This window comes from Mya arenaria, chromosome 13, assembly GCF_026914265.1.
Source record: "Mya arenaria isolate MELC-2E11 chromosome 13, ASM2691426v1".
Classification (NCBI taxonomy): Eukaryota; Metazoa; Mollusca; class Bivalvia; order Myida; family Myidae; genus Mya; species Mya arenaria.
In genome coordinates, this window is record NC_069134.1 from 40263585 (window position 1) to 40285020 (window position 21436).

The following is a 21436-nucleotide window of genomic DNA, read 5'->3' on the forward strand; positions in this document are numbered from 1 at the left end:
AGCGACCCAGTGGTATAGGTGTCTGCCTCTCACTCAAGAGGTTGTGGGTTTGTTCCCTACCATGGTTAGAGCGACCCAGTGGTATAGGTGTCTGCCTCTCACTCAAGAGGTTGTGGGTTTGTTCCCAACCATGGTTAGAGCGACCCAGTGGTATAGGTGTCTGCCTCTCACTCAAGAGGTTGTGGGTTTGTTCCCTACCATGGTTAGAGCGACCCAGTGGTATAGGTGTCTGCCTCTCACTCAAGAGGTTGTGGGTTTGTTCCCTACCATGGTTAGAGCGACCCAGTGGTATAGGTGTCTGCCTCTCACTCAAGAGGTTGTGGGTTTGTTCCCTACCATGGTTAGAGCGACCCAGTGGTATAGGTGTCTGCCTCTCACTCAAGAGGTTGTGGGTTTGTTCCCAACCATGGTTAGAGTGACCCAGTGGTATAGGTGTCTGCCTCTCACTCAAGAGGTTGTGGGTTTGTTCCCAACCATGGTTAGAGCGACCCAGTGGTATAGGTGTCTGCCTCTCACTCAAGAGGTTGTGGGTTTGTTCCCAACCATGGTTAGGGCAACCAAGTGGTATAGGTGTCTGCCTCTCACTCAAGAGGTTGTGGGTTTGTTCCCTACCATGGTTAGAGCGACCAAGTGGTATAGGTGTCTGCCTCTCACTCAAGAGGTTGTGGGTTTGTTCCCTACCATGGTTAGAGCGACCCAGTGGTATAGGTGTCTGCCTCTCACTCAAGAGGTTGTGTCTGCCTCTCACTCAAGAGGTTGTGGGTTTGTTCCCTACCATGGTTAGAGCGACCCAGTGGTATAGGTGTCTGCCTCTCACTCAAGAGGTTGTGGGTTTGTTCCCTACCATGGTTAGAGCGACCCAGTGGTATAGGTGTCTGCCTCTCACTCAAGAGGTTGTGGGTTTGTTCCCTACCATGGTTAGAGCGACCAAGTGGTATAGGTGTCTGCCTCTCACTCAAGAGGTTGTGGGTTTGTTCCCTACCATGGTTAGAGCGACCCAGTGGTATAGGTGTCTGCCTCTCACTCAAGAGGTTGTGGGTTTGTTCCCAACCATGGTTAGAGCGACCCAGTGGTATAGGTGTCTGCCTCTCACTCAAGAGGTTATGGGTTTGTTCCCTACCATGGTTAGAGCGACCCAGTGGTATAGGTGTCTGCCTCTCACTCAAGAGGTTGTGGGTTTGTTCCCTACCATGGTTAGAGCAACCAAGTGGTATAGGTGTCTGCCTCTCACTCAAGAGGTTGTGGGTTTGTTCCCTACCATGGTTAGAGCGACCCAGTGGTATAGGTGTCTGCCTCTCACTCAAGAGGTTGTGGGTTTGTTCCCTACCATGGTTAGAGCGACCCAGTGGTATAGGTGTCCATCTCTCACACAAGAGGTTGTGGGTTTGTTCCCTACCATGGTTAGAGCGACCAAGTGGTATAGGTGTCTGCCTCTCACTCAAGAGGTTGTGGGTTTGTTCCCTACCATAGTTAGAGCGACCCAGTGGTATAGGTGTCTGCCTCTCACTCAAGAGGTTGTGGGTTTGTTCCCTACCATGGTTAGAGCGACCCAGTGGTATAGGTGTCTGCCTCTCACTCAAGAGGTTGTGGGTTTGTTCCCTACCATGGTTAGAGCGACCCAGTGGAGTAGGTGTCTGCCTCTCACTCAAGAGGTTGTGGGTTTGTTCCCTACCATGGTTAGAGCGACCCAGTGGTATAGGTGTCTGCCTCTCACTCAAGAGGTTGTGGGTTTGTTCCCTACCATGGTTAGAGCGACCCAGTGGTATAGGTGTCTGCCTCTCACTCAAGAGGTTGTGGGTTTGTTCCCTACCATGGTTAGAGCGACCCAGTGGTATAGGTGTCTGCCTCTCACTCAAGAGGTTGGCGGTTTGTTCCCTACCATGGTTAGAGCGACCCAGTGGTATAGGTGTCTGCCTCTCACTCAAGAGGTTGTGGGTTTGTTCCCTACCATGGTTAGAGCGACCCAGTGGTATAGGTGTCTGCCTCTCACTCAAGAGGTTGTGGGTTTGTTCCCTACCATGGTTAGAGCGACCCAGTGGTATAGGTGTCTGCCTCTCACTCAAGAGGTTGTGGGTTTGATCCCTACCATGGTTAGAGCGACCCAGTGGTATAGGTGTCTGCCTCTCACTCAAGAGGTTGTGGGTTTGTTCCCAACCATGGTTAGAGCGACCAAGTGGTATAGGTGTCTGCCTCTCACTCAAGAGGTTGTGGGTTTGTTCCCTATCATGGTTAGAGCGACCCAGTGGTATAGGTGTCTGCCTCTCACTCAAGAGGTTGTGGGTTTGTTCCCAACCATGGTTAGAGCAACCAAGTGGTATAGGTGTCTGCCTCTCACTCAAGAGGTTGTGGGTTTGTTCCCAACCATGGTTAGAGCGACCCAGTGGTATAGGTGTCTGCCTCTCACTCAAGAGGTTGTGGGTTTGTTCCCTACCATGGTTAGAGCGACCCAGTGGTATAGGTGTCTGCCTCTCACTCAAGAGGTTGTGGGTTTGTTCCCAACCATGGTTAGAGCGACCCAGTGGTATAGGTGTCTGCCTCTCACTCAAGAGGTTGTGGGTTTGTTCCCTACCATGGTTAGAGCGACCCAGTGGTATAGGTGTCTGCCTCTCACTCAAGAGGTTGTGGGTTTGTTCCCTACCATGGTTAGAGCGACCCAGTGGTATAGGTGTCTGCCTCTCACTCAAGAGGTTGTGGGTTTGTTCCCTACCATGGTTAGAGCGACCCAGTGGTATAGGTGTCTGCCTCTCACTCAAGAGGTTGTGGGTTTGTTCCCAACCATGGTTAGAGTGACCCAGTGGTATAGGTGTCTGCCTCTCACTCAAGAGGTTGTGGGTTTGTTCCCAACCATGGTTAGAGCGACCCAGTGGTATAGGTGTCTGCCTCTCACTCAAGAGGTTGTGGGTTTGTTCCCAACCATGGTTAGGGCAACCAAGTGGTATAGGTGTCTGCCTCTCACTCAAGAGGTTGTGGGTTTGTTCCCTACCATGGTTAGAGCGACCAAGTGGTATAGGTGTCTGCCTCTCACTCAAGAGGTTGTGGGTTTGTTCCCTACCATGGTTAGAGCGACCCAGTGGTATAGGTGTCTGCCTCTCACTCAAGAGGTTGTGGGTTTGTTCCCTACCATGGTTAGAGCGACCCAGTGGTATAGGTGTCTGCCTCTCACTCAAGAGGTTGTGGGTTTGTTCCCTACCATGGTTAGAGCGACCCAGTGGTATAGGTGTCTGCCTCTCACTCAAGAGGTTGTGGGTTTGTTCCCTACCATGGTTAGAGCAACCAAGTGGTATAGGTGTCTGCCTCTCACTCAAGAGGTTGTGGGTTTGTTCCCTACCATGGTTAGAGCGACCCAGTGGTATAGGTGTCTGCCTCTCACTCAAGAGGTTGTGGGTTTGTTCCCTACCATGGTTAGAGTGACCCAGTGGTATAGGTGTCTGCCTCTCACTCAAGAGGTTGTGGGTTTGTTCCCTACCATGGTTAGAGCGACCCAGTGGTATAGGTGTCTGCCTCTCACTCAAGAGGTTGTGGGTTTGTTCCCTACCATGGTTAGAGCGACCCAGTGGTATAGGTGTCTGCCTCTCACTCAAGAGGTTGTGGGTTTGTTCCCTACCATGGTTAGGGCAACCCAGTGGTATAGGTGTCTGCCTCTCACTCAAGAGGTTGTGGGTTTGTTCCCTACCATGGTTAGAGCGACCCAGTGGTATAGGTGTCTGCCTCTCACTCAAGAGGTTGTGGGTTTGTTCCCTACCATGGTTAGAGCGACCCAGTGGTATAGGTGTCTGCCTCTCACTCAAGAGGTTGTGGGTTTGTTCCCAACCATGGTTAGAGCGACCCAGTGGTATAGGTGTCTGCCTCTCACTCAAGAGGTTGTGGGTTTGTTCCCTACCATGGTTAGAGCGACCCAGTGGTATAGGTGTCTGCCTCTCACTCAAGAGGTTGTGGGTTTGTTCCCTACCATGGTTAGAGCGACCCAGTGGTATAGGTGTCTGCCTCTCACTCAAGAGGTTGTGGGTTTGTTCCCTACCATGGTTAGAGCGACCCAGTGGTATAGGTGTCTGCCTCTCACTCAAGAGGTTGTGGGTTTGTTCCCTACCATGGTTAGAGCGACCCAGTGGTATAGGTGTCTGCCTCTCACTCAAGAGGTTGTGGGTTTGTTCCCTATCATGGTTAGAGCGACCAAGTGGTATAGGTGTCTGCCTCTCACTCAAGAGGTTGTTGGTTTGTTCCCTACCATGGTTAGAGCGACCAAGTGGTATAGGTGTCTGCCTCTCACTCAAGAGGTTGTGGGTTTGTTCCCTATCATGGTTAGAGCGACCCAGTGGTATAGGTGTCTGCCTCTCACTCAAGAGGTTGTGGGTTTGTTCCCTACCATGGTTAGAGCGACCAAGTGGTATAGGTGTCTGCCTCTCACTCAAGAGGTTGTGGGTTTGTTCCCTACCATGGTTAGAGCGACCCAGTGGTATAGGTGTCTGCCTCTCACTCAAGAGGTTGTGGGTTTGTTCCCAACCATGGTTAGAGCGACCCAGTGGTATAGGTGTCTGCCTCTCACTCAAGAGGTTGTGGGTTTGTTCCCTACCATGGTTAGAGCGACCCAGTGGTATAGGTGTCTGCCTCTCACTCAAGAGGTTGTGGGTTTGTTCCCTACCATGGTTAGAGTGACCCAGTGGTATAGGTGTCTGCCTCTCACTCAAGAGGTTGTGGGTTTGTTCCCAACCATGGTTAGAGCAACCAAGTGGTATAGGTGTCTGCCTCTCACTCAAGAAGTTGTGGGTTTGATCCCACCAGGTTGAAAGCGGTCTAGTGGTATAGGTGTCCACCTCTTACTCAAGAGGTTGTGGGTTGGATCCCCACTAGGGCGAGAGCATTCCTTTGGTATAGGTGTCCACCTCTCACTCGAAGAGGTCGGTTTGGTCACATAGTGTACGTAGGTGTCAGCCTCTAACTCAAGAGATTGTTCGTTTGATCCAATACATGGCCTCTCAAAATGGACACCAGTGCTAGTTTCTACCCAGGAAAAGTACTCAAATGTGAGTCTGTAAGCTGTCAGCTTTGTCCCAATCAAACTGAAAGAAATAAAAATTTGTCAGCAAAATATCACTTCATTTGGCTTCAAGATGTCTGATTTATATGGTGACCAAATGTCCTAATAAACAAAGTAAGTACATCCTAGTAGATACTTCAAGAAATAAAGGGAAGAAAAACACCCCATAAGTGTTGATAGTAGCTCAACTCCGATAAGTATTGGTGGTTTGAAGATTGATCTATGAACCGGGATACTTCCGTTTAGGAAACTGATTGTTTTCAATAGGGACTTAATGGGCCACTTATGGTGTCATAATTCCATTTTTATTGGTGGGTTAAATGTTTAAGGCCACTCATATGTTATGTTGTGGTTTCTTCCTGTTGCATCTTGGGGCCATATTCATTACTCAACTTAGATTTAACTTAAAAGATGTCAGAGTGAAACTTCGCTGTTTTGATTGGACTAAAGATTAATTGGCCAATGAAAATACTCAAATTTTGATTCTAAGATTGTTTAAACTTATTAATTTTACAACGATTGTGAAATCAGTTATAACAACATTTTATTTAATCACTCTTGTTGGCACGATGTTATAATTAGGCAAGAGAATGGTTTCTTGTTGTGGGGGAAGTTGGAGTACCCGGAGAAATCCCACTTGTCCGGCTTGGTGACCACAAACCAAACTCGCATGTGCCCTGGCTGAGAATCGAACCCTGGTTGGCTTGGTGAGAAGTGAGTGCGCTTACCACTGTACTGACCAGACAATCTTGATTCTAAGATTAAGATCCAATATGGCCCCATGAGGTATTTTTTTATGGGTTTTATAGAATTATCTCCGTAATTTTTGCATGGTGTTTAAACTACATTCTGCTATATTAACCGTGTCCCATTCATATGACTTATATCTTTAAATTCATGAAATTTGTGGTTTTAAAATGACATAAATAATTCATCAAGGAAGTGAGAAATGTCAAATCGTGCAAAATTGACACACACTTGAACCAATTAAATATATGTCAGTGTCCTAGCATGTAAAAGGTGAGTAATTCTCATTAGTTGTGTACTTGAGTAACACTTAAAACATCTTGCCAACAGTTTTGCCAACAGTGATGGTGGTAACGTTCATTGCAAAGGATTTTACAGGGAACGCTTTTTTGGAATTTACGAGTGATGTGTAACATTAATTACTCTTTCGTCTAGTTACTGGTTTATGTAAGTTCACTTTGGTGCTTCTGTCGACATTCGCTATGTCAAACTCTAGTATCTCAATGTTCTGGTAATGTTCTGGTAATGTCAAACTTTTTTTCGTTGGTTTTAGTTAGACTCTTGTTATTTCATTTATATCGAATGTTCATTATCTCAAAGTATTTCCATAGGTCCCAAAGACTATAACATAGCGAGTCTTGACTGTATTTTAATGGAGTTGCAAAATTGATACATACGAATAACTTTAAAAATGTTTGGCTCGTATTTTAATAAAAAGAAAAAAAAAAATGAGGGTGGTATAGCTGCAAATTTGCCTCTCATTCAAGTGGTCTTGGGTTTGATTCACAGCAGGTGAACTTTTTCTGAATGTCTTAAAATCACACAGTACTGGTGTCTGCATGAAACGGTCTTGAGAGTCATTCATATCGTTCAGTGGTCTTCACAATCTAGCATAAATATATATGAGTATTAAGCAAAGAAAACAGTCTTAATATGATATGTTTCAAGTCTGCTAACTCTAGTTAAACGTTTATGAGGGTGAAATTTGTCTTGGAAGGTTATTAATTAGTTTGTCCAGCAGCTGGTTCCGAATTATAATTCATTAGACTAGATACATTCTTTTCGACAATGTGTACATGCAGAGGTCCATTAACTCTAGTTATGGGTTTTAAAAGGTGAAATTTAACTAGGTATTAAGTATTTTGTCCAGTAACTCAGGTTCCGAAGAATGTCAAATTTTGAGTTTGTGTTTCTGCCTACCACCCTCTAGAGTCTTGAAAAACCCTTAAAATGGCCCCTGAAATGGGAGGTACAGCCTCTGTTTTGTTGATTGAAAAATATATAAGATGTCTAAGCATAGACATTTGGGTACATTAAACGGAGCCATCAAAATTAGATATACACAAAAATAAGTAAATACTCTTATGCTTAATTGCTTCATCTTATGTGAATATCGTTATAATTCAATTTTCTCCACATATTTATGTTCAGAACATATTATTATTATTTGATAGACATGTAATTATAATTATTTTGTCATTAATCTTGGAAAAGTTCATAATCAAAGATAAATTATGTGAAGATTTCTGCAGTGGCTAATTTAATTAATTTGACAGATTAGTTTGCATTGAGAATAAAACATTCATGACAAAGTTAACCTAGTAATTGTTACTCATTATGTAGACCTTAATTATTTTTTTCTATAGTGTGGAATTTGTTTGAATAATTATCAACACTAGATTTTCATTAAACTTTATTGACAATTAATTTGGAATTTTCAAAAGAAAACATTACCATCATGAAAATATATATTTGATTTATAACTAGTTTTATAACAATGTGTATAATATATGCATTTAATAGTGTTTTATGTATTTTGCACTATAAATTATCAAAATACTATTTGCGAAACAAAAAGAATATCATATTTCATGGTCATTTAATATGAAATATTTGTTTACTGAAATTGAGAAGGCTCATTTTTATCAATTTTAGAACATCTGTTTAATAAATTCCATATTCAATGTTATACCTGAATGTTCTGAAGATATTCACATGAACGTTTACTCTGGTTTGAATAATTTCAGAGTAATCCCCCTTGATTGAATTGTTATAAGGATTAAGCTTATGAATACAGATGTAGCATTGGCCATTATTTTTAATGCTTTTACGTCACTGAATATTATTCTCTTTTCAGTCAAAGAATCTCCGAAAAGCCATACAACAGCATTTCAAGTCCTACGCTCAGTTATCGGAGTCAGAGTGCGTTTATCGATTCTTCGATACACTCTCACAAGTTACCAAATTCTACCAGGAGCGATTTAAATGTGCACTTGGGGTAAGTTTTCTCACATTTAAGATTTTTCTTGGAAAAAAAAGCAAAGATATTGCCAAAGCCCTTATGACATCGATAGTAATTGATTGACTGTGGAATCCCACCAAATGAATCTAAAGAAAACATTAAAGATTTCAAGAGACATGTATTTGAAAGGGAAAATTGAAACACATATATTCACTACAGCCATAGTCACACATGCAGCAAGTCCCATAACTCTTACGAGTTATTTCCATCACTGTTGAGTTATGATCCTTGAGTGACGATTTCAGGATTCATGAATTTGAATGGGAAAATTGAAACACATATATTCACTACAGCCATAGTCACACATGCAGCAAGTCCGGTAACTCTTCCAAATTATTCCCATAACTCCTGAGTTATGTCCCTTGAATGACTTTGAAGAATTGAGGAACCTAAGCATCTCCATTCCGTGCTCATATTGAGTGAAATTGATACACATACATTCACTACAGAAAAAGTCGCACCTGAAGTAAGTCCCATAAGTCTCCTTGAATGACTTAGAAAAATGGAGGAACCTAAGTGCCTGCTTTATGGTCTTGTATTGGTGTAAATTGTTATACATAAATATTCACTACAGCAAAAGTAACACCTGAAGCAACTCTTACTAGTTATTCCTATAACTCCTGAGTTATGACCCTTCAATGACTTGAAAAAATTGAGGAACCTTAAAGCACCTGCTTTCAGCAGTCTTATTGGGTGAAATTTGTACACATATATTCACTATAGCAATAGGCAGCAAATCCCATAACTCTTATGAGTTATTCCCATAACTTCTGAGTTATGCTCCTTGGCACTTAGAAGAATGAAGGAACCTAAGCACCTGCGTTCGGCATTCAAGTGTTGGTTCGAACGGTTCTAGAATAAGATCTGTTAAAAAATGGTTTGTCTTGTAATATATGTTATTAGCTCAAATTGAAATGATTAAAAAATATAAAAAAAATTTAGTCTTTAAAGTTTTAATGGTGTGGAAATGCTGTTTGGTTTTTCAATTATTCCAGCACTACCAAGCTTTATGAAAATATCGTCATAAAAACATACAAAAATTTAATGAAAATGCTATCTTAATGATGAAAGTTATTGTACAAAAAGCACGCATCTCCGTAGTTTCAAAGAGGTATTAGATATTCTTGCTGGTTGGCATTCGTCATCATCATCGCAGATATACCAAGAATTCAAAAACCAAAATAAGCCACACTAGGGGATTTGATGCCAATATTTAATTGTTAAAAAACTTCTCATCTCATGATAAATTTATGTATTAGATATATTTTGATATTTGTTGTAAAGCAGACTCTAGGATGATAAAATCTCAGCATGCATCCAAAGAATACACTTTGTTGATTTTCATAGAATGCTGATAAGCCTTAAGTAGGCTGTGCAACATCTGTAAAACATAGGCTTTTGATCAGGACTTAAACAAATTATTGGACATTCAGGTGTTGTTTTTCGGAGAACAAAGTTACTTGATTCTTGGAAGGTATTGAAATTTGTGGGCTTGAATGAAGACATATACAACTTATAAGCGTTTAGGCTTCTTTTAATCATGTCTTCATTTAAACAAATTATTGGACATTCAGTGTTGTTTCGGAGAACTAAAATACTTGATTGTTGGATGTTGGCTGTCAATTAAGACATATTACTGATAAGCATTTAGGCTTCTATTGTTCAGGTTTTCATTTTAACAAACTATTGGACATTCAGGTGTTGGTTTACGGAATACTAAAATAGTCGATGGTTGGATGGCATTTTTTTCAATTAGCATGTGAGCTGTCAATAAAGACTTAATTATTACTGATAAGCATTTAGGCTTCTATTGATCAGGTCTTCATTTTAACAAACTATTGGACATTCAGGTGTTGTTTTTGGAGTACTTAAATACTTGATGGTTTAATATATTTTTTTAATAAGCATGTGGGCTGTCAAGCTGTTAGGCTTCTATTGCTCAGGTCTTAATTTTAACAAATTAGAGGACATTCAGGTATTGTTTTCTGAGTACTAAAATACTTGAATCTTTGATTGCATTTTTTGAAAAATCATATGAGCTGTCAGTAAATACATATTACTGATAAGCATTTAGGCTTTCTTTGATCAGGTTTTAGTTTTAACAAATAAGAGGTCATTCAGATGTTGTTTTCATTATATCCAGTTACTTGATGCCTGAAAGGTAATTAAACATGTGAGCTTGTAAATTAATACATAATACTGATAAGCATTAAGGCTTCTTACCTGCTGGAAGGTCTTAATTTGGACCAGAAATCGGGAGTTAATGAAATGCTAGGTCTGGTCTGACATGATAGTTGTTGATTGAAGGTTTTATATAATGTGAACTTGGAAATTACTGAAAAGTGTAAGAACTACACTTAACATCTGTTTTGTACTAAAATAGAATTGCAAATGATGTTTCAATAATTAAAACACTGAATAACGTAATTTTGCATTTTCGGAAATCTGTAACGATTGGAATATCAAATTGAAATGTAAGTATGTTTTTCGATACAAATTCTAACTTAAACTCAGATTTTGATTGTTATTAATCCAGGTTTTTTTCCATGGATTTTTCAGCAGAGGGAGGAGTCCTTGGACCCTCATTGTTGACATAATTATGGTCTCTTGTAATTTATATAGAGCTCAAATATCATGTTTATTCGAAGTACAATTTCATTTTTGGGGTCAAAGTGAAATGAGTGTCTTGAAAGATTATCAGGGAGTCAGGTTTGGGGTTCTATAGATTAGGGTCTGGTTGGGGTTCAAGGTCTTGGAATCGATTATCAAAGATCAGGACTGCGGATTTCAAGGTCATTGAATTGAAATCACTGTTAATGAATCAGTATAACTTTTATAGAGACTTGAAATGGCTTTAATACTTCAGGCAAAATATCTTAAATACAAGCCAGTATATAACCAAATAAAATCAACAATATATGATAATAAATCAGAAATGCTAAAATTGAGAATAATTTGTCTTTGTGTAAATGAAACATTTTGGCGCCTATATATATATTTGTATTTTTACCATGTATAATGTATGTTACAGTCTGGTTGGAGCATATCAATGGAGCTAGTGATAGGTCCGGATGTTGGGATCAGCTACCTCACAGAAAAGGCTTCCACGGTAAGTTGTGACGCTGCCACCTGAGTGTCAAAAAGTAGTTAAAATAAAATGTTGTTTACTTCACAAAGAGGTAAAATAATTGATGAAAAGTTCAGTTTAATGAAGAAGTTTTAGTTTTAAACTATATTTATTTCACAATGATTGTGAAGGAAGTTATATTTCTTTATACTAAATCACTCTCGTTGGCACAATGTTGCCTGAGAGTGTGGTCATGTGGAGTTGGGGAAACAGTAAAAACTGGAAAAAAAGAACACTTGTCTGACAAGGTGACCAACCAAATTCACATGCGCTCAGACTGGGAATCAAACCTGGTGAAAACTGAGCCCACTAACCAGACAACCTTTAAACTGTTCGAAGGTATCCAAGGGTTACTCCTTGCATGGTGTTCTTGAGCTGGCAGTAGGGGTCTGGTCTGGATGGTCAATGAATTCTCTTGTGGGTCTAATGTTTATTGATATGTGAACAAGGATGTGTTTAGGTGGATTGGGAACCCTGCAATGCTCCAAAGTTGCTGAAAATATTTTTTATCTAATTTGAATGAGACTAATTTGAAAGATAAACATGATGAACTCTGCTGCGTACAAGTTTTCAGATCAAGGACGTTGTGTCTTGTTATCAAAACATTAAACAATTAAGCGGCTCAAAGCTCAAAACTAACAAAAAGTCTATATTCTAATGTTTTTCATTTTTTTGTATCAATCAAGTGTATATCAAGCTCAGAAACATTAATCTTGCAATTATCAAACATAAATCTTGACCCATTTCCTCAATAAATCTTGCGGTTTTGAAGAAGTCGTTTCCTGATACTTACCAAATCGTATGCACCAAAATAGCGTACAATGTTCATACTATGTTAACAGAGAACTTTCTAGCTTTAAATGCATACGTGCTCTAAGTTGTTTTTTATCACAATCATCTTCTTAGTATGTCTGTGTTTTAAAAAAGTTGAGGTATGGTCATTTGTCGTAGCCATGGCGTTGTTATCATGGCTGTTGGTTCTGTGCAAAAACTTTAATTTTGGCCATTACTCAAAAACACTTAACAACTTGGTACACATGTTACCAGTGACTGTCAACATACATACCAAGACACATAACTCAGGCTTTCACTATTGTCAAGTTATTTCCCTTTATTGACTGAGAAAAATGATTGAGCATCTCTTTATTTCTATAACAATACACTTTGTAGTTGACAACATACCGTAAATTTCCTATTAAACGTGCATGTCATAGTAGATGTGCAGAGGGTCTTTTTATGAGTCTTTTTTGATTCTGTGACTTGAACAATTTGCTTATCTGCTGAACTCTAAACTTAAAACTGTTCATTGTGAGAAGTGTAGTCAGTATTTAATTTTGATATCTATGACTCTTTGTAACTTAAATGCTCATTGAAAAAAGCACATTTTTAAAAGTTTGCTTAATAGGGATTTTAGTTCTCATATAGATTGCTGAGTTCTTCAAAAAGACAGTGAAGGTATCTGTTAGTAGTTGAATAGCACAAAATGATGGTTGTATTACGAGAAATCACAAAAAGCTTAGTACACATATTTAGAATAATATTGTGCATGTGTGTATATCAAAATGACTGTGGGTAAAATATTCCATGAATAATGCATCTTCATTTCATTTAGTTAAAACAAATTAGACAGATATTGGAATCTGCCTTAAATGCAATCTTATTAGTCATATTCCCGATAGGTCTTCACATTGTTACACTGTGAGCGTAATGAAGGGAACTTCACTTTATGAATTTAATGAGAATGCACCTAAATCTCTTTTTCTTTGTAATTGTGCAAACGACAACTAAAAAAAGGTGTAAAAGGTTGCAAATTTATCTGAAGATCCTGCCTGTCTTTGAAAAAACATACAAAACCCGGGAAGGTTAACAAACAACATACAGGTGGTTAATTTCGTTGTAACTAATCAGGAATACGTTTCTACAAATTCTGGTGCTATGGGCTTATCAGATCAGATAGTGAAATACAGGAGATAGCCAGTTTATTAACCTTTAATTTATTCCACATTGCTGAGAAAGTATTTGGACTATTTCATGACTTAGGAATTGTGTTTGGAACCATTTCTAGCTTGAATTTATTGCAAATAGTATAAAAAATGTTGTTTTATATTAAAAAAATACAATGAAAACTACAGGGACAAACCAAGCAGTCCAAAATTCAACCATAAACCCTGTTTTGATGCACAAGGTATCGGCCAAATCAACAATGAACTAATTTCACACAAAACTTGGTGCACATGATACACACGTGTGTAGCAGGACATATAGCTCTGGCTTATAACGCTCTTGTCTGAATATAACTTTGAAACTGGTATTTAAAACAGCCATTTTATAGAAAGAAAGGGTTTACATAGAGAATATTACATTCATGGTTATTCAATATGTGATTTAGTAAACAAGTTCAATACATTTCATATTGAATGACCATAATTGCAATATTTTTTATGTAAAGCATTTCTGTAAAATGGCAGTCAAGAAAGTGAAATTCCCATATATATCATATATACAAATTTGATTGTTTGAAGCCCTAACTAAATGCATAAATCGTCACTATATTACATAAACATCTTCAACACTATATAATTATGACTCACGTCATAGTTATAACATTAGTTTTATAAAAGAAATATATATAATGACATTTTTTCACAATGGCAACCTCATTTATGACTTTTTGATATTTTTTTTTTTGAGATTTATGACTGACAATGATCTGCTAAACCATTCCTGTCAGCATGGTGCCTACTCACCAATGGGCTGGGTTACATGCCATACCTGTAAAACCTGCTAATTAGCTAGAAATGTCTGAGATTAATCACCTGGATATAAGTCTCAGATTAACTGATAAGCCATAGGAAGGAGTTCCTGGTATTATGTTATTATGAGCATTTATTTTGTGAACTCTTTCCATTATGTTATCGGCTCATGAACATTGTTATTATCTATTACCTAAAGAGCTTTGACCCCTCCATTGGCATCTGTTAAAATTGATTCATATTAAAGGGACTAGACACCAGATGGTCCCAAATTCGGCAAATACTTTATTTCCACACAACAAGCCTTGATTTGTCAATACTGAGCTAATATGAGGCAGATGATACAACATTATGATGATTTAAATAATATTTTGTTGCTGTCTCAGCTGAGTTTACCCATTTAAAAATAGCGCATAATGGTTTCCCAGTTTATTGTGTGTATATTTTGGCATGGGAAGTCACATGATTAGTACAGATAAATATACCAACGCTATTTTTAAATCAACTGGGTACTACTTGGTAGACAAACCCAGTTATTGTTGAATTGGAAAAAAATGAAAAAAACTATGAAAGATGTGTCGTAAGCGATGTGATACATCAGTAAGTAAGATTCAATGTCTTGTACACTACAATATCAATTTTATGAAAGTTTTTGACAATTTTCCTCTTTTCTTGCCATTATAACATCTGGTGTCTAGTCTCTTTAAAACACATGAAAAAGTCCAGTTAATATATGAGTGATACAAGAAATCTATTAGATTGGCTTGTTTTGTTTGATGACGTAAATAAAGCCTGTAAAAATATCCTGTTCATTGAAAAGTTTTCTTATTTTATATTTTGAATAGGCATAAGTTTTTACTTAATTCTTTTTTGCTTGATTTTGATGAAAGCTGATAGCCTACAGAATCTTGCTCCAGACCGTTTCTTGCATAGAAACCAGAACTGATGTTTATTTTGAAAGGCCATGAGTAAGTTCCCTTGATGGTGATTGAACCCGCAACCTCTTGGATGAATGACGAGAACCTTTACCACTCGACCATATTTATCATGGCAAACAAAAAGACCCTTCAATGGACAACTTACATTGGGAGTCACTAGTTTTTAGACTTACTTTGTGTAAGTTATAGAGCCCTACTCAATTCTCATATTTTTTTGTGAGCTTTGCTGTTAAAAATAGATTTATAAATATAATAATGTGAAACTTCATTTTTACAGCCTACACATATGGCAGACTTTTCTCAAGTCCAGTCCATCCAGACGCTTAGTCTCGATGACGGGAAGGGGGTGCTCAAAATCCGAATCGCAGGCGCAAACGAGCCGTTGACAATTACATGTTCATCGCTGTCAGAGGCGGAAGACATGGCTGACCTGATTGACGGCTATTGCAGACTGGTTCATGATTTCCAAGGCTCATTTTGGACCAAAAAAGGTAAACCAGTCTTGTGGTGGTTTAATGTTACAGTAGATCGAATATACTGCTAGACTCACTTAGCTATCGTAAAAAGGCATGAACATTTTAAGTTTAGAAATGGATAAAGTAAAAGCTTTAAATTTCAGACTATACATAAATAATAAATAATGGTCTCTTTGCTTTGTGTCTTTTGTAATATCAACTTTCATGCCATTTTAGAAGCCATTTTGCTCTTTGCTATGACTGACAAATGTATTCAGATTATTTTAATTACTCCATTTTCCATCTTTAAACACTGTAACTTAATGAATTAATTTGTTAGTTCATCTGTTCGAAGAAAAAAAGAATAGGGATTGTCACAGCCTAGGTGTCGTTGTCCAAGTGCAAAATGGTTAACTCTAGCCATAATTCAAAACTGTTCAAGATATTTAAATGGAACTTGGTACACATGTTGGTAGAGGCTATATCAACATCAGCTCTAAAGCTATTCTATAACTATGGCATTATAATTGTCAAGTAATCCAGCTTTACCTTTGACTGAAAACAAAACAGATGAGCACTGACATTTGCTTTGAGCACTCTTGTTTTGGTTTTGCGTGATTCATTCACTTAAAATGTGATGATTCAAGAACAGTTAGCTTTATATTTTTCTTTCGCTTTTTCCCAAAAAAAGCTGTGACAAATGGAAAATCTCCCGTAATAGAGCTACAACATACTTCACCCAGAGGTTCGTAAAGGTGCATGTTTACCCCACCCACTAGTTGTTGTACATCAGGGGGAAGAACTCTGGGACTTTGGTGGTGCATGGTGGTTGTCTCCCTTTTACTATGTGTGTTGGAGTTGTTGTCCCTTAATTCATGTTGAAATTATGTCTCTTGAAAATGTTAACGTTATCTCCCTTAAATATTGTTAAAATGGATTGATGAGAAAGGTCTTTACCTCAAATAATGTTAAAATGTTAAGATCAAGTTATTTACCTTGAATAATGTTCAGATTTATTAATGTTTAATTATCTCCCTTAAAGCTGCACTCTCACAGATTTACCGTTTTTACAACTTTTTTATTTTTTGTCTTGGAATGAGGAAATTTTTGCGTAAATATCTGCAAACCAATGATTAAAGATTGCTGACAAAAGATCAGGGCGCAGATTTGCATATTTCCGTTCAAAAATTAATGTTTTATGGCCTAATGGTTTAAGAAAAATGCATAAAACATGAGTTTTTGAACTGAAATATGAAATTCTGCCATCTATTTTTTTGTCAGCAGTCTTATTTCACTAGTTTCCATGGATTTTCGCAAAAATTGGGTCGTTCCAAAACAAAAAATAAAAAAGTTGTCAAAACGTCCAATCTGTGAGAGTGCAGCTTTAAATAATGTTGATTTTTCTCCACAACTTTGATTAACTTCGGATAAGAGGGTGGTCTAAGTAGGTGCTTCGAGCCTTCCTTGCGTGTGATTCATTGCAACTGAACTAAGGTGGCTGCACAGAGCTTGGTTGCACAGACTTTTTGGGCGGCTTAATTATTGTCTTTGGCATTATTTCTCATTGAATGATAATGTTAAATTTCCTGACTTAGAAATTTTTCTTAAACCTGCATGGAGGATGTGGAGGGGTCAAGCCATAATGCAGCCATTAAGCTTTTTAAAAAAATAAATAGTCTTTCTTGATTTAAGTTTGAAATGTGTTTACTGATTTTTTTTTATAATACTCTTAAAAATATTATTGCGTGGGTTACAGTTTCATAGACAAAGGAACTAATTTGATGCACAGACCTATTGAGTTACCATATCTACTCATTATAATATGATTTTCAAACTTTAAATTGGATCTTCATTTATGAATAAAAAACTTAATTACTAGTCAGCATGCTGCTTTAGTATTTTCATCATGATAGTCAGTATTTTAATTGTAGCTACATTTAGGCTGGTTTTTAGTCATTCTTATTAAATTGTATAATATTTAGCCATTTGGTACAAGATACATAAAGAATCTTTATTGAGTTGGGTAATTAGCTCAGTTAGCTATTTTCCGACATGAATAACAAACACACAAAGACAAAGTCTGTGATGTTCACTACAGTTTTGTTTTACTGTCAAAGTGCTTGTATTTGCAGGAGTTATTTTTGGCAATGAAACCAATATTTCAGACTCGCCTGATGATTGAATTGTCAATATAACCAAGATTAGTGTTTACGCTCATGACTCTGTCATTGGGGTGGTATTCAATACTGGTCTTAAATGGATCTAAGAACGATGTAGCTAATCGGATTACTGGTTATTTATAACTGACCTATAGACTGAATGAAGTCGATGATGTATGACCATAAGATTGACTTGCGTTGAAGATTCAATACCACTTCTTGACTAATTCTGAATTTTTAATCATTGAGAAAGCTTTTTACGAAAACGTTTGTGATTTAGATCTAAATTCCATTTAGTCGTTAAAAAAATTATTTTGTGGATAATTAAGTGCGCAGAGGCTTGATTAGATGCATTCATGTCAACGCAGCATATGACAATTTAATAGTGTAGTGAAACAAAAATAAACAATTTGTCAAACTATTTTTTGGTGTCTGAATTTTATGCAAAAATTAAGCTCCTGGCTCCAATTTCTCGGAAAATCTCAAAGGTATCGATAAACAGACTTAATTACAATTAGTCAAATAATTTAAGTTAAAAGAGAGATTTCAACATAAATATAATTAATAATGATTATTTTAAAAATGTTTTCCTTAAAAATCTTTAAAAAAAGGAGAAAATTACATGAAATACAAAGAAAATATTAAATTACAAAATTTAAGTCAGCTTAGCTTAACCATGATTTCAAGGACTTGAGATTTTTCAAGAAATTTGGGCCTGGATAATCATGGTTTCGACACTACATTGTACATTGTCCGATTGTTTTTGTATGTGCAATCCCTTTGTTAAGTGTTGTCACCAAAGAACCCTCCTGTTCACAGAATATTGCACTAAGCCCTAGTCAACATTTTCCCTTGATATATAAAAATTGGGTCAATTGTTCAGAACTTTGTTCGCAGACTCGGGATACCATTATTTAGATGTACATGTTTTATTTAACTTTATGAGCATATTACAAAATTGTTAATACTTTTAAAGTTTACAACATTGTTAACGTTAACGCAGTTCTGAACAACCGGTCCCTTCATTGTATTTGGGTACTAACACTGGGGTAGAATAATGGGACAAGATAACGATAAATGTATGTCCCGGGTAAATTGTGTTTTAAAAGATGGAGTAGTAAAATTAAATTTTTGGTTTTAGTTTAATTTCTTCATGTTGAAGCACTGAAAAAAGCTATGAGTATGTTATTATTTTGGAAAAGCAATAGGGAAACCTTTATACTATATTTCGGCAAATAAAAAGAAGAATTCAAGATTTTTAGTGCAGTTCATTTTTTCACTTACTTGCAAACCGTAAAGCATAAGCATTATTTGTATGCTTGAGATTGGACTAAAATACTTTTACCTACTCATTTATGCGAAAGCATTTACAGTATTCTAATAAAATGTTGTTCTATTTTTCAGAAGAGACGGTTCCTCCTTCACCTAAAATGAGGTATGGACCCCTTTTTTAGCTGGTCTGTTTTGTCAAGAAAATTGTCCGGGTGTTGCCGTCAGACTTACGCCTTAGACTTTTATGTTGATTGCTAACAAATTTAATTCTAAACTCAATCTTATACCATGAAGTTGTCTCTGATAAGATCGTTAATGTTGAAAGTTGTTAATTGATATCATATATTATTACATATGCAAAATTAATTCCACATATATTTATATTGTTCACAAACTTCAGATATCATTTAATATCGGGTGTGTTAACTTAGTCTGACTTCTTTCACAAGTCTGCAGAACGTCTTAGATTTCTTTAGAATGTGATTTAAGATAAATTTGCAAAATGTTGTTGTTTTCATTGTGCATTGAGGGTGAGGTCACTTCAGTTTCCTATTAATACACATTCAATTAACATGATTTACCCACAGGGGGCAGAAACATTTTTTTTTTCTAGAAAAATATAATAGTTTCTGACCCCTGTGGATTTACCTAGAACAGACATAGCAACTATATTTGAATTTTTTTTCTTGCAAACTGTTCATGTTTTGCAAAACATATACCTGTCCTATATACAGAAAAGTGTTCTACTTAAAACTTAGGATTTTTTTACATTGAGAAGAAATTATATGAAAATTGTTTTATTCTAAACTCAATCTTATACCATGAAGTTGACTCTGATAAGATCGTTAAACTTGAAAGTTGTGATTTTTGTTTTTCGTACAGCGCTGGCAGCAAGAAAGACGGAAATAACAAGTTCGGAGATGCGCTTACTTCCGGTGAAAGTAAGTGCTAGGTTACATTACACTATATTGTTGTGTGATTTATGTGGCACTGTTGGTTGTGTGTAGCCTGAATTTTCAACCCACCAAATTTGGAACATACTAAAATGAAGTGATGATGAATAAAATTTATATCATATATTCAGTCTATGTGGCATTGTCGTCTTTTTAGCATTTAACTGAAAAATATTTGTTTGATCTTTGTCTCCTTGAGTTTATAAATTATCTTTGTGCATTTTGACCAATTCTATTGTTGAATATTCTATTTGATATGGCTGAATTATGCTATGGCTTATCTCCTGTATTTGTAATATTTCTATATTTTATTAAAGGGGCACCTTTGTACTATAACTTCTAACGTCTTATAATTATAGGTTATTTAACATTGTTCTCGTACATTATTCTCATACAATACAAAGATATATTTGGACGAGTACACAGCTGGAAAAAAAAACATATTTGGAACAGCCATTGAGTCGAGTCCAATATGGTTTTCCCAGCTATGTTCAAGGCCAAGTATATCCCGTATTGTACAGAAGAATGTCAAATGTCTTATTTATTCTATACCTTTATTATGTCAAACATTTTAATTATAAAGGTGTTGATATCAGATATGGACAACATTTCGACGTTTTGTTTTTAAACTAATGAGACTTGATCATGGTTATTACAGAGGATTGATGTCTTTCTAACTTAATAGCATCTTTCAATTCAGGTTAACATTAGAAACCTTTCCACATGTTTTGGTCTTTATCATAGGTTTAACATGGGACCTGTGAATTGTACAATACCGAAAAAATACAAGATTTTATTTTAAATATATGGAAATATATTGTACGGTCCTGTGTTTAAAATGAGAGTCTTCGATTGGACTGATAAATTAGGTATAGAATAAAAAGTAATAATATACAGTGTGTAGCACTTACAGATTAACTGTTAAATTTTAAAATTGGTCATTACATTCTAAACGGTTAACAAAAAGATCTTAAATAATCACATAAGCTTTTTCAAAAAATTTGGACAAAAAAGACAAAGCATCGCTGTTTTTGTTGTCGCTATTGTTACATGTAGGCCGTAATTTCCATATATGTAACGATAGGCATTCTTCCATGTAGAAAGTCACATAGGTCTGGATGGATCTCATGTCCTTATATCTATTGTACGTGCCTTGCCATCAAGAAGATAAACAAACAAACATTGACATATTCATGCAATATTCAGGTTAGAACTGGCTTTAAAGTGTTGAGGTTTAGGATGTCCAGTTAGCATAGTCGCTTCGCTTTGCGCATGTGAGTTTGGTTGGTGGTCACCAAGCCGGACAAGTGGGTTTTCTCCGTGTTCTCTGTTTTCCCCTGCAACACAAGACCACTCTCTCACGCAACATTGTGCCATCGAGAGTGAATTAGCGTTAGTTAATTTTAATTTCTTCACAATGTTTAAAAAAATGAGCAACATTAAACTAAAATGTTAAAATGTTTCAAAATCAGTACATACAATGCCAAAATATTCCAGGGTTTCAAATAAGGCGCCAAGTTTTTGAATTAATTTCTCATTTTCAAGGGCCCCGTGTCAGTAGGAAAAATGTTATGCTGCCTCAAAGTGCTCGGGGATACCCATAAAGTTACGGACAGAACCAATGCAATAATTTCTCTATTAATATTTTTTTTATCAAAATGCAGTTAATGCCAAAAATGGAGATATGCCTATAAA

The 21436-nt window shown here is 37.1% G+C and overlaps 1 protein-coding gene across 12 annotated transcripts in view; it reads left to right on the forward strand.

Moving 5' to 3' along the window:
• LOC128213364 (focal adhesion kinase 1-like) overlaps positions 1-21436 on the forward strand; it is a 108259-nt gene that overhangs the window by 66607 nt on the left and 20216 nt on the right. For 10 of the 12 annotated variants that reach the window (XM_052919006.1, XM_052918995.1, XM_052918998.1 and 7 more), the window contains 6 exons: positions 7920-8060; positions 11116-11193; positions 15180-15393; positions 16049-16102; positions 18921-18951; positions 19671-19729. In XM_052919006.1, the coding sequence (XP_052774966.1) occupies positions 7920-8060; positions 11116-11193; positions 15180-15393; positions 16049-16102; positions 18921-18951; positions 19671-19729 (577 nt within the window). The remainder of the gene's footprint in view (positions 1-7919; positions 8061-11115; positions 11194-15179; positions 15394-16048; positions 16103-18920; positions 18952-19670; positions 19730-21436) is intronic. The other 2 variants (XM_052918999.1, XM_052919001.1) reach the window with 1 other exon arrangement.